This window comes from Scleropages formosus, chromosome 23 (assembly GCF_900964775.1).
Source record: "Scleropages formosus chromosome 23, fSclFor1.1, whole genome shotgun sequence".
NCBI classification, from domain to species: Eukaryota; Metazoa; Chordata; class Actinopteri; order Osteoglossiformes; family Osteoglossidae; genus Scleropages; species Scleropages formosus.
Window position 1 is genome coordinate 12,863,766 of NC_041828.1, and position 13,677 is coordinate 12,877,442.

General features: G+C 44.2%; 1 protein-coding gene across 1 annotated transcript in view; it reads right to left on the minus strand.

The window, feature by feature from the left end:
• Window positions 1-294: 294 nt before the first annotated feature.
• The window catches only part of bop1 (BOP1 ribosomal biogenesis factor), a 47,691-nt gene continuing 34,308 nt past the window's right edge, over window positions 295-13,677 (minus strand). Inside the window, exons 4-16 of the mRNA XM_029248441.1 lie at window positions 10,886-11,040; window positions 10,642-10,759; window positions 9,771-9,872; window positions 8,526-8,738; window positions 8,249-8,410; window positions 8,075-8,155; window positions 7,501-7,570; window positions 2,852-2,984; window positions 2,479-2,659; window positions 2,039-2,327; window positions 1,703-1,787; window positions 1,474-1,581; window positions 295-1,042 (exon numbers count right to left, since the gene is read on the minus strand). Coding sequence (XP_029104274.1) covers window positions 889-1,042; window positions 1,474-1,581; window positions 1,703-1,787; window positions 2,039-2,327; window positions 2,479-2,659; window positions 2,852-2,984; window positions 7,501-7,570; window positions 8,075-8,155; window positions 8,249-8,410; window positions 8,526-8,738; window positions 9,771-9,872; window positions 10,642-10,759; window positions 10,886-11,040 — 1,851 coding nt within the window. The 3' untranslated portion in view covers window positions 295-888. The remainder of the gene's footprint in view (window positions 1,043-1,473; window positions 1,582-1,702; window positions 1,788-2,038; window positions 2,328-2,478; window positions 2,660-2,851; window positions 2,985-7,500; window positions 7,571-8,074; window positions 8,156-8,248; window positions 8,411-8,525; window positions 8,739-9,770; window positions 9,873-10,641; window positions 10,760-10,885; window positions 11,041-13,677) is intronic.

The window sequence follows — 13,677 nt, forward strand, 5'->3', positions numbered from 1 at the left end:
CGATATTCATGCTGCTGGGATTGACAGAGTGCAGGAAAGGGGGCTGGAAATCGCAGGTGGTCGGCCTTGACTGAATATGATCTACAGCGCTGTGCTTTTCCTTGCTGGTTCTTCTGGGGCCCAGCTGAAGCAAGAAAGGAAATAAGTGCTATTCCCAGACCCCCTTTATTGCATAAATTTTGTTTCATTTCACCTACCACGACCTGTGGCAAAAGAAAAACAAATAGGTACAGAAAAAATGCCGGACACTTGAGGGAACAGAGTTTAATTAAAAATCGTAACTCCAGATTTTCCATTACAATACAAAAAAGGTTCCATACATGCCAACAGTAAAACCCATTCGTCAACAGCTGAATAATCTCACCGACCCAAGCTATGCAGAACTTCAGAGTGATGCCTCTTCCTTTTTAAATTAAAAAAGGGAGCTAGCACATTTATTTGTTGGACAGCAGTCATTTAGGCCAAGTTCAGCTCCGGTGTCCATTGTTGTTTCCCTTGGCAAAGCTTCCTATGAACATTGGGCTCTTCAGAAGGGCCTTGACCTAAGCGCCTTTGTGGTTTGACTATACAACCAAGAGTGAGGCAGATACAGTTCCACACAGTCTTTCCTTGTTTTTGCCTAAACCTGTAGTATAGAGTGACTTGGAATTCTGCTGGACTGAAATGGCACTTTATAATCAGACAACTGCTTGAACCATTGAGAAATGAATTCAATGGGTCTTTACATATCTTCTCCCATTACCTGCACTCATTCATTTCTCTTCGCAATCTACCAGGCATTCACTCTGAAATGGGTAATGTGGAGTTTCTCCTGGAGGTTCAGTCTTTGACAGCAACGATGTTGTGGAACTATTAAGTTTCGGTGGGGTCTCAGTGACAATGGGCAGCCTAGGTGAAGAGGCGGATGGTAGCGTCAGCCCCAGAAGAGAAGACCCATGGTTGTGTCGGGTGGAATGCTACATCCAGAACACCCAAATTATGGGTAAGGGTGTGACCCTTGAGGACTTTGACTGGAACAATTAGAGGGTTCTGGAGCAGATCACTGCAGAGAGAAACAGACAAACAATTGGAGAAATTTGGAAGTTCGGGATTTTATGTGCTATCCCATTACAGTCTGGCATGCCAACCATTCTTATACTTAAAGAAAAACTATAGGTCATAATTTGAATGAAAAGTAAAACATTGGAAATTTGGTTTGCAGTGAAAGCAATATCAGTTAAGTGGTTCTGAAGAAAAAAATGAAATGGAAAAACAACAGTAAAGCCCTAGTTTGAAAGCTGCAAAATCTAGATGATGTGTGGTTTTGCTGTATGCTTGTCTTGCTTTCTACCACTGAATGCTAAATTACTAACAATCAAAGAGACACTGATCACACGTATGATGATACTTTGCAAATGACTTTTGGATTGGAGTGCTAATTGTGATCTGAAAGACAGCAAGAAAATCTGGTGGAGGGGTGTAGGGTGAGCTCACTTGTAGACCATGCCATGGCAGACAATCACACTGCCATCATCAGATCCAGAGGCAAACAGTGGATAGTTCTTGTGGAATGCCACTCCTCTGAGGGCCTTCTTGTGGTGCCTGGGTTGGTCAAACAAATGACACGGTGAGTCAGGGCCAATGCAAGACAGGCCGCGAATTACTAATCCTTTTCCTAGGTCTTGCAATTAGAATGTGGTATAAATTTAGGCTGCTTACTCACCGGAGGACTTTGTATGGCTTTGTAGAGAGGTCCAAATCAAACCAGGAAAGTCGGCTGTCGTAGCTGCCACAGATCACATTGTCGCCTTCGGAAAAGCAGAGTCAGATTGGTTTAAGGAGACCTCAAACATGTGTGTATTTGTCTGAGGCAATCAATCCATGAGGAATACAGTATTTTAAGGGACAGGGCATCCACCCACCAAGCACATGCCCTTACCATACCATCAAAACTCATCTTTTTTTTGTTGAAATAGTGTACAGTATTCCAAAAAGTAATTCTGGATCAAGCTGACTGTTCTGTTTTGGATCACTGTGGTCCAAAGACAAAGAGACTGACCTCCTGGGTGAATAGCCATGCTAGATATCCACTTGCAGTTGGCCATGAGTTTCTTCATGAGCTCCTGTTTAATGAGATTGTAGACACGGACACAACGCTGCGATGCCACAAAGAAGTAGGGTCGGATGGGGTGGAAGGAGACGCACTGGACAAGGCCCTTGTTCTTGCGGAAGGGGTTTTGGGAACGCCGCTTGCTCACTTGGTGGATCAGCACTTGCATGTTGCTGTTGTCGGACAGTACGCTGGCCAGGTAATCACCCTTACTATGCCAGGTCACCTGCTTGACAGACTGCATTGAAGGCAAGGTAAAAGGTTTGATTCAGATGCCCCAGTTATTAATTCGCATTCAATAAATGTAGCATATGACCTGCACTATGGGCTTTATCATTCACATTGTGATTCCTACTAACTTACAGCTACCACTTTCCCAAGAACAGTACCTTGGGATGTGTGATGATGAGACGGAAACCCTTGTCAGAGTCTTCAATCTCAGGAACCTGCCACTGTACAGGCTGTGGTCTCTCTTCCTCTGGCTCAACATAGGATGCTATCAATTGGTCAGTGGCGTTGTATACAAGTTTGTCAGCCAGGTAGGGATTCAACAACACCACTGTCTCATTGCTGAAAGACAAACAGAAACTCACAACCATTGGTACAGCCATAACCGGCACAATGCATGCATATCACCTGCTATATAGCCACATTATGGGAGGCAAGTCTATTCAGTGTATGTGAATAAAAAATAAATAAAATATTAAATTGGGGGGGGAGGTAGCGAAAGGCTGGAGCTGCTGAGGAAGCGTAAAGACTTACAAGCAGACAGCTACCAGGCAGATGGCTGGGTTTGGATTCCACACAATGCTCCTCACAGCACCCCCAACCTCCACTGTCTTCATACATCGACCCGTGCTGACCTCCCAGAGGCGCACAGTACAGTCGTCAGAGCCTAGAATGAAGGGACAGTGACTCAGTAAAACAGGGAATGAACTGTTACAGCTTTGTACAAGGAGTGTGAGCTGTGATGTAACGGCAACCATCAGACTGGAAAAGGAACAGGACCACCATACACGGAGACTGGTCCCATTCTGACAATGTGTAGAAACTGAACATTTCATATAAATTCCTTAGCTGAGATTTGATGTGAGCCACATCATGATACTTGCCAATCATATAGCGGCTGACAGTTAACCTGACTGTAAAAGGCCCTGTGTTCAGAAGGATGACATGAGAAGCTGTGCTGTTCTTGTTAGTGCTGCACAAGTATCTGATGGGGCAACTGAAAACAACTGCACATGTCTCGATAAAAGAGACAGTTATGTGACAGCCCTTACTGTGGTCCACAAAACAGAAGTTGAGTCCAAAAAGGGTACGCTGAAATTTCTTAATACCCTGTTCATGACACACCTCATCAGAAACTTGGCCCAAACTTTCCATACACCACATTAGAAAAATGTCCATGTGCGGCACATAAACAAGGGCATAAGGACTGGACGGAGTTGTTTTACAGGCCGGTCTGTTTTCCTGCAGAGCCCAAGTGCGCATCAATTAAGTTTAAACCGGCACCAGCTGGAGGCTTCAGATTTTCCAGTTACCCAGAGAAAACTGCAAGAATTGCAGTGTTTCCTACCCACTGGTAAAGAAATATAAGAACCCAATCAAATGTTAAAACTGCCACTTTTCAAATGCACAGGTGAGTTAACACGCCACTTCACTTTCAAACCACAGGGCAGATAATTCATCATGAAACAAACACTGAATGAGACAGCATTGGCAACTAAAACATTATACAAATGGCAGTAACTTGAATCCATCTCTTTCAAATCTCCATAATGTATTACACATTACGTATGTATTACACAGTATTCACATTATGAATTCAAAACTGTTAAACACCCGTCCTGCTATTTAACTATGGGGGGAACTAAATACTAAAGGTAGCACACTTAAAAACAGACACACAGTATCATAACGTATGTGACTGTTACTTTGCATTGTAGTATTTTACTTGATATACCTGCATGCCAGAGGAGAGGGAAGCAAACACCCAGAGTCCAAGTTCAGAGCCAATGCTGCCAGAGGGTGGAGTGTAATGACTGGAAAACCATAATCACTTTTTAAGTATTAAGCTCTTTGGTGACAGATATAGAAAGAGGCAATGGCTTCTAAGGTTATGTCCTGTTGGTGGTTTTGAGCGCCCAGTCTGGCACACATAGCTGTGGTCAGCTATGGAAGCACGACGCAAACACACAGGGCTTGGCCAGAGGGACCAGAGGGAAAGATGATGTCTGGAGATGGAGCCTGGAGCTAAGGAGCACTCCAAGCAACACTGCAATGCACTGTGATGGATATGAATGTGGCAGTGAACCTATAGCAAGTGTAGAGCATAAAAATCAGTCATTTAATTGTGCATTGGAATAAATGATTCTGAGCTTTATTCCTCCTCCTAAAATGATGGTAGTTTACATTATGTCATTGTTGGTCACCGATTGCCCATCAAAGCTGAGTAAGATGCGAATCACTGGAGAGGATCAGTTCTGCTGCCAATGAGCTGAATAGAAGCAAGGGACTTAAGAGAACATAATGTATAGATCACAGAAAAGGATCAAACAAAATATGCTTAATATCACAAGCGCCAGCTACTGCAACAACTGCTGCAAGTGTGCTGGAATGAAAAACAGGCAGCACAGGCCATTTCTCTCTCTTGTGGCTGCAAAAAACGGACTGTCCCCAAGCTGCCTCCCGGTGACCCCTCTGCTCTTGTTTCACAGCTCAGTTAATTTGTAGTTGTGTTTCTAAGCAACACTTTTTTGTTTTTACAGTTTTTTCAGTTCTGTACTGAAGCTGAGCTGAACTCTGCAGAGCAGCAGCCTAGAGAAGGAAGGGGGATGAAGGTGGGCCTTCCTCCCACATGACTTATCAATCACTGCACTCAGGTTGTAAATCTACTAAATTTGAACACATCTGAAAGGCTTGTATGTGGTCCTGAGGGTGCAGAAATGAGATCCAACCACCTCCTAGGACTTGTGATAAGACCATGTGGGATAAAGGCCGCAGAACAAAGATATCCCACAATAGAGGAGCAAGGGACCAACAAAAATGCAAAATGGAGGTTTTGTGCATTTTTTCTACTCAGTGCTCACATGAAACTCGGTAGCAACCACTGTCAAGGAGCTACAACCGCATGCTGCACCACAGGGCTGCAACTGTCCTCTGCAGCATGAGTTTAGACAAGCCACCAGAAAGACGTGCCACAACGCATCCCATTTTATCCACATAATTAGCATTGAATGCAAACTGTAACCGGAGTTTGTTTATCACTGGTTTTGAGCATGTCAGTGTATGTGTTTTTGTGTGAGAGAAATTGAAGGCGGTCACAACTGCATGTATTACAAAAAGTTTGCTTGAAATTTTCATGTGTGGACTATTACAATGGGAATTATATGCAGTTAAATGGCAGTTGTTCATCGCAAGAATCATTTGGAGCAAATACTTCCCCATACTTTGAGCCCAAAAAATGAGCATCAGCAATTTTATGACACTACTAAGGTTTCCAGCTACACACAGTTATGTGGATGCCGTTTCAGTTTGCAGTCACTGGTCGTCTATCATTGAAACAGTTTGTGACATGATTTTTTGTGACAAGAGTCCAGCATCTGTTGTCCCCTCCCTTGGGAGCAACAATCAGAATTGATAATACAAGCAATACAATGCGAACTTGAAGGGCCTTCAAAGGGCACTGAACGACAGTGTAACCTGGATTGCTTTACTTGCGGCAACCTCCTCCTGATATGGAATTAATTATTTTAAAACTTCACACAATTCAAAAACAACTGGGGAGCAGGAGGCGGGTCAATTCATTATTTAATACATAAATTCCTGGGAGGTTGTCAGCTCTTTCATTTTTTTTACTGTGGGAAAGAGGGTTTTATTTGTAGTTTAATATATTTTATAGCAAGACAAAGGACTGGTACCGACTGTAGTGGTTTCATGTCTAGCGTTTATAAAGTCTTTTGTTGGAGACGACTTGCCACTAAATTGCAGCCAGCCCCTCTGAAGGCCTCTGGCTAGTTTCTGACCACTGGGTGTGTGACACATCCTCCTGCGTGAAAGTAAAACCCAACTTTTGTTGACCAGGTCTCTGTTGTGGAACGTCCACCATCACATTCACAATCATCTGTGGAAAGGAAACTTAATGTAAAGAAGATCGTCATGATGTTCTGTATCTCTGGTAAGGCCATTTCCGTGGTAGGAGGCAAGAGAAGCATGCGAGCTGGCCTCGCTGGAGTACTATCTACCTACAAGCAATCCCCAGGCTGAAATTAGCGCACACCTGTTTTCCTGAACTTTGTCTGTTGAATACAGAACCCCCTCTTCAATTTAAACTGTTTGCTCTGCTTTGCTAAGAGGCCTCAACTGATGCCCCATGTCCTGTCTCCGCCGCCGCGTCCTGGGAAACCCTGTCAGGACCCCATGGTATCAAGAGACACCTGTGCGTCATGGAGTGGAGAAGAGCAATGTTGGAGAGAGCTGTATGGGCTGTAGAAAGCAAATTGAGCGGAAATGGTGAGCGCAATGAGAGGATTCCATAACCACTTCCCATAACTCTGAAAGCATGCAAGGTTCACTGAGCAGCAACTCACATGACACATTCACGTCAAAAAAGTGTATAGCTGCGAGCTATTAAACTGAGAAATTTACTTAACAGTACAAAATCTAAAATGTACTACGGCCTAAATTCAACTTTTAATTTGTGTTTCACATGAGTACAATGCAAATTTCTGCTAAGTTAACATGATAGGGGGAAAAAATAATGAAGGCTACCATTTTTCATCTTAAAGAAATCCTAGTTTCAGGGAATAATCAGGTAAGAATTATAGCAAGTCATTTAAAGGTAATCTTCTGCTTAAGACCTGCAAGCATTAATGAACTTTTCATGAAACAAGGACGTACAAATAGATTTCGTCCATTCAACTGTTGGCTTTACCGCATATAAAATGGTCCCTGTGACTCTGGATTTAACCTGTTTGACAATTCCCTAATGCAGGTTGTAAACGTTCACAAGATTTCCTGATGTGGCTCCTGGTAAGGGTTAGCTGCCAGCGGCTATAAATGGAAAAGACCATGGAAACAAAGGGCCTGTAAGGCCACCACTTCTAGTGCGCTTTAGTCACAAAGGGGCGTGGCCAACACGCAATTTCACCAAACCTGCAACCATGCTCCTTTTCAAACCAGATTGCCAAAATCACATCTTCTAATTTTTGGTAGAAGTCTGGCTCTTAAAGCTAAGGGTATGACATCATGCCTCACACTGTGGAGATGATATAAGCGTCCAGTTAGCTACCGCTAAAATCACATGAGACCACAAGAAATGATCTATTGAGGAGGCCTGAGCTTTTTAAAAAGCCTTAAAGGCAGTATGGTCAGCCCCACATCAAAGGGAGAGTGAACAAGAGAGAACTTACCCGAGGCCAGCCACTGTCCACTGGGGGACAGGCTGATGCAGCGCACCAGGCTGGAGTGACCGCGGTAAATCTGTACAGAGAACAGACACAGCCACAATCAGTCAATGTTTCTGGCATCAATACTTACAGACAGTTTTGAAATAATAAAGAAAAAGGGAGGGGGTACAGACTGCTGCTGGGGACAGATACTCCCAGGTGTCCTGGGCACTGATTTTTTTTCCTTTGCAAACTTAATAGCTGCAAATTAAAGGATTTTGGCACAAACACGTGGAAATAATTGCTCTGTTTAGGAACCTCAGAACTGGTTGCGTGTCCTATACAAAAGCCTGCATTCTGTAACGTAAAATTTTATTTCAGCTTTTTTCCCCTCACTCAGCCCCCGAGCTGTAACACCACTCATTTCCAGTGAGTATAGTGGTTTCCCAGTGGAATTAAATGTTTTCAGCATAGTACAAAGCTGCATAGCATGGCATCCCTTGGCCATGTATGTTATACAGCCACAGCTGCTCAGCTATTGAATCACTCTGGCTAGTTTAATTCAAGTAGAGCCTTGTGTAGGGAACTGAAGCCTTACCAATGACTGGATGGTGGGGAATGGCTGCAAGTCTCTTGGTTTTGGCAGCTTGGGGATCAGGTCCTCTGGGTCTACATTCACCTGTCATAAAGGAGATACAAAGGACCAAATGAGTGCTTGCAAATGTCTTACTCTTGAAAACCCCAGGAAATGTCCAAGGAAACCGGGCCTTACTCTCATCTTGCGCTGACGGGGACAGAGGTAGAGGTCCAGGCAGCGCTCAAATCTCTCGTGGATGAAGCGGGAGTAGGCTGGCACTGACCGCAGGCAGGAGAACTTCTGGGGGAGAAAGCTTAGTTTCCGGTCCTCTGGGTCCTGCTGCTCCCAGGCCAGTCTCTGAGGGAAACAGTCATACATGAGTATCAGCAGAGTGAAACACTGCACATAGAGGATTTATCAGAAATCAAGGTGAGGTCCAGTATTCTGTAAAGTGACAACTGGGCTACTGCACCTCCTCCTCAGTGAGCAGGTACTCTGGTGGAGGGTTATAGGACTCTTCATGTCCCGGAAGCTTCATCTTGGGTGCAGGTACATGCATTTTATGACGACCCAAGATAGCGTTGGGGTCTTCTTTGGCCCACAGGTCATAGAACTGCAGGTCGCTCTCCTTTGGTTTGCGAGGCTTGATCCAGCCCATCTTTATGGCATGGACCATCTTCGATACCTGTATTGTTCATGAGGGACAATCACAAGTGTCAACCACTTGGAATTTGTCCAGATTTACTGTTTTATATGTAACCAAACATTCTATCAGGTAGCTTACACAACACAGCTGTGCTACACTGAACATGAAGTACTGAAATGGAGTACTGAAATGGTGTAAGCCAGAACTGCAGGAGGAGGTCTTTTCAGCACCGAACAGCATAATGTCCTCATACCACTTCCAGAGCAGAAAGGTAAACACAATACCACATTCCGATATTCATTACAACTGCTATAAATGTCTTACCCTATAAAGCTACGCAAAAAATGTTTAGTAACAGAAAAAAATGGAAGGATAATCAAATAAACGATTCCTCAGCCACTGTTGGACAGGAAACATCTTGCAATTTCATCTTCAATTGGGGGTCTAATTTCATAAAGCTTTCCAATTCAGAGCCCCATTATAAGTGAATTTCACCTCCGCTTCCACTTTGAGCGCAATGTCAGATTCATTCCATCTAATACTACACATATGGGAGCTGTTAGGGGTCAAACTGGTTGAAACATGAAAATTCTGTATCATTCCTGGCTTATTTATAGCCACTATAAATATCTATTTTCAGGTTTTTCAAAAATCATAAAAACACCACAAAGAGGTGTTTCAAAAGATCCTTGTCCCATGTTTATAATAAAAACAATCTTGGGGGAGAGGTGTTTGCAGTCTAACTAGAAAATGAACCACCTACACAGATGCACTGATGGACTGGCTGACAGTGAGAAACAAGGCTTGGAGTTTTTAATGTGAAGACAGAAAATTAGCCACCGCTGAAAACTAATTACGGGAAAAACAGACCAGCAGTACACTACACACAGTGATTGAAGACTGCAGAAGCAGTTGGTCTTCATCAGACCTTAAACTGTCAAACGTCATTTCAAAGTTGAAACTACGGGACCGGCCAGACGTTGGCGTGACTCAGTGAAAACACATCAGGGCAGATGTGAGCTGCTTGGCATGCGTTAACACAGACAGCCCGCACACATGGAGACGCCTCACCTTCTCCTTCTCGATGAGTGAGGGGATGAAGCTTCGTTTGTCCTGGGGGCGGTTTGTCACCGGGTGGATCATGGTCTCGCCGGAGAAGAAATCAATGTATGGCTGAAGGGGGGGGTGACACACATGTGCAACATATAAGTTCAGCTGTGAAAAAAATGCATCACAGAAGGTCAATCCCAGCAGCAGTCATTTGAGACGATGCCCACGCGTCTGAAGCGATGACATCTATTGTGTCAGGACCTGAAATGCTTTGGTAATGCTGAACATTGTGCACTACCCACAAAATGCTTTTGCAGGTAGCTAATATCTTGCGTATCATTACAGTCTGTTCTTCAAATGAAACTTAACTCTGCTGTTTTAACACTTTTTCCAGCACAGCTCTCTAAAGTATTACTCATGCTTCCGGCAAGTTAAGAGGGAAACGTCTACAAGTGATGTTTGTGTTAATGAAAGCTGAACCATAATGCCCCTGTTTTGTATGACATAATCTAGAGACTCTTTTACATGTGCCTGTAAATCGGATCTGTGACACAGTTTTGTAGTAACTCGTCTGTTTTCCCAAACAAAACCAGCTACTTGAGGATTAGATGCAATTAAGAAATAAACATGTCACAAATGGAAAGCATGTCAGGGAATTTGACTCGTTGGTAGACGGTGAGCACAGACTGAGGTTGGATTATGTGGGAACATAAGTGGAGAGACCAATTTAGTGAGGTCAGACCTTCTCATGCTGTACTCATTACTTAGGTGCTCATTTCGACAGCTTGTGCACATAAAGATGGATAGATGGGTTTTTCGAAGTAAAAGTCATGGTTGCTGTTGTGGAAAGATTTTGGAGAGGTGTTTTTTTTTTTTTTTTTTTTTAAACTACCTCATATTCGTTAAAGTTCACATCACCAAACTGTCCACTCTGCAGGCGATGTACAAGGCTGATCTGCTCGTCAGTAAGCCGGATATCTGTGCTGGTCATCTTGTCGTGGACTGTGCGCCTGTTAAAGCGAGATGGGTGAAAAGGACATAGTGAGACGGCCTACTGGATGCAGTCATTCTCTATCTCCCTAGGTGACTACACATCTAGCAGACCTTCCTCAACCCCCTCACTCATTACAACTCACCAGTAATCTGGATTTTCCATCTTGTCCAGGAATTCATCCAGTTCATCCTTGTTTCTGATAGGCTTGAAGATTTTTTTCCCTTCCAGGTCATAGCCAATGTGGGGGTAATCTTGGTACCACTCCATGGGAACGTTTCCGACAGTGTTGCGGATGTCCTGCAGTCATCAGAGGGGGTGAAAAACGGTCTGACAACAGAAGATGCACTGACTTCGGCCACACAGTTTCACCCCATTTCAGCAGAGAGAAACACCATGCAGAAACGCTGCTGGTGTTCTTGAGCTCCCTAAAAACTTTACCATGAATCAACCTCTTCTCCATGCTCCTGTATAAGCCCAGGCTTTGAGTGCTAATGTATCCTCATTCCACACAATGGTACAGGATTATGATGTCAGGCTTCAGGTTGATGTACAACTATACATGCTTTGAGCATCAAAACCACTGCAAACATACAGCTCCATATTGTTCCCAGCTATAGCTTTCACATGACTCTACTGCTGTATGAGCGGGTTCAAAATTATTCAAGAGTCCATCTTAAAAAGTCACACGCGGTCTTTCTCAGATGTTATGCCCTGCTGCCCACACGGCACCTGTAACTGATTTGTATAAAATCACCCCCTCCAGGTCCAATTAAAAGCACCGTGGGCAGCTCAGTCATGCTTTTCCACGGCGCACAAAGCAGCTGGGGACCCATCGTGCTGCCGGCTCAACCTAAAAGCCTTTCTCAACTACCTGCTGGCTGATTAGCCTGTACTCCAAGTGACTTATCCACACTGCGGCAATTACCCACCATATCAGACTCCTGCCAGACTGAATAAGGGGGCAAAGAGACACACCTGCATACATAGCTAAACTTCAGACAGGCTCTTTAAAAAGTACAAGTGAAATGTGGAAAGCCTAAAAGCACAGGCCTGAGAATTCATAACTCGACTCAGAGGGAGTGTGAGACGGGGAGAAAAGACTGTGTAACCCACTGGGTATTGAACCGAGAAGCTGCCGTCTGACAGGAAATGGCGAGCAGGCCTAAGGAGGTGCTCCATACCAGGCACCATCACACGGCTGGAGCCATGTTGTCTGATGGTGGGCGAGGAAGCTTCCACAATCATCTCAGTGACATCCCCCATCACCCCACCATGTCTGAGCTGTAATCGTTCAGGTAGTCAGCTCCAGACAGTCAGCCACCATGCTTTAAATTTAGAAGAAAAAACTTCAAAACATCAACACCAATATGACATTTCCTGTCTGGAAATCCTACCTTCTGGAAGTAATAATAATGTAGATGTAGATGTATATGCTTTCGAAAGGTCTCCGCAGCTCAACCTTCAGTGAAATTCATTCCAGAAGCTGCCTGCGTCAGACAGCCCTGCTCCACGCGATCGCCTCTGGCGGAGCTGCCCAGACGCCAAGGGAGCTGCTAGTCCTCGCGAGCAACAAGAGACACCTGCCATGGTTAGCCGCACGCACAGCCGTGTATCCAACAGTAGCCATGACGCCATCGACCTCCAACCCCCCGACCTTCTCTTCCTCACACAGCAAGGGGAAGAAAAACAACAAAAAAAACTGGCACCTAATCAGACCAAGCACAATGTTCCATTTCACAAGATCCACCACCGTATGGACCCTGCGGGCAGAACTCAGCACTCTGTTTGAGATAGAGTTTCACACCGCAAGCCATCTCGCCTCCACGCTCACCCTTGGGGAGGAAGTACTCCAAGCTCTGCCTTGAGCAAGGTACTGTCCACAAGTGCTTTCGCCAACATGTTGACTGTTTTTGCAATTAGGGGTCCAATTGAAACACATTTTCCAAGGTAGAAATGATGCCGCTGAGACGCAGGACACCGTACTGCATAAGCGAAACAATAGGTGGAACCTCGGATCGTCGTAGCTGGAAACGTGTTTTAAAAAAAAAAAAAAACTGGGTCCAGTTTTCAAACGATAAAGAAAGACTAAAAACTTTGTTGCTTTGCAGGAGCAGCAGACAAATAGCAATCTTAAATTATCACTGTTTTGAAAAGGTTCGTGAGAAAATTTGTGACTAGAAGCTGATTTTGCTGCAAAACAAAGATGATTGGTGGCCATTCTCCGTGACAGAATAAAGAAAATAAAAGTTTGCTAACTCATTGTGGGCTTTATCTTCACTGTAGCTCCCCTCTGTGCTCTTCCTCAGGGAGACTGAAGCTTAACCAGGGCCAGACGCAGAGGGCTGGGTCTCAGGTGGGCCTTTATGAGCCGGTGTCCGAGGGGCACCCTGGGGGTGGTGTGGTCCAGCTGCCGCTTCACAGGCTGACATCAAACAGCATGGACTGCAAGTCCAGGGCTTCGTGCATATCTCACACGTCATAGTGGCCCAGTAAAACACGACCCAAGTTTCATAAGGAACAAGGGTATTAAAAAATTCTTTAAATTAATATAAACAATTATAAAATATTCCAGGCCTCTGCAACCTTAGACATACTTCCTGTTTCTTCAGCAATATGCAAGATAAGGCCTTACCTCCAGTAATTAAATCAATATATTTTTAAAACCGTAGATTTTGATTGTAAGACAGCAAACAACAGATTTAGGAGACCAACAATAGGGGTCAATCTTGACATTAAATGGAAAGAAACAGATTGTGACACGAATACTGAAAACTATACTGAATGAATGCAGCAGGCAACTGAACAATAATCAGAGCAAACGTCACCTATTTTGAATTTCTAGACAAAATTATTTCTGTAAAATGAACAAATGACACTTTCTGCAATGAGGACATCCATACAGACCCAACAGCCGGGTTTCAGTAACCATCTCCA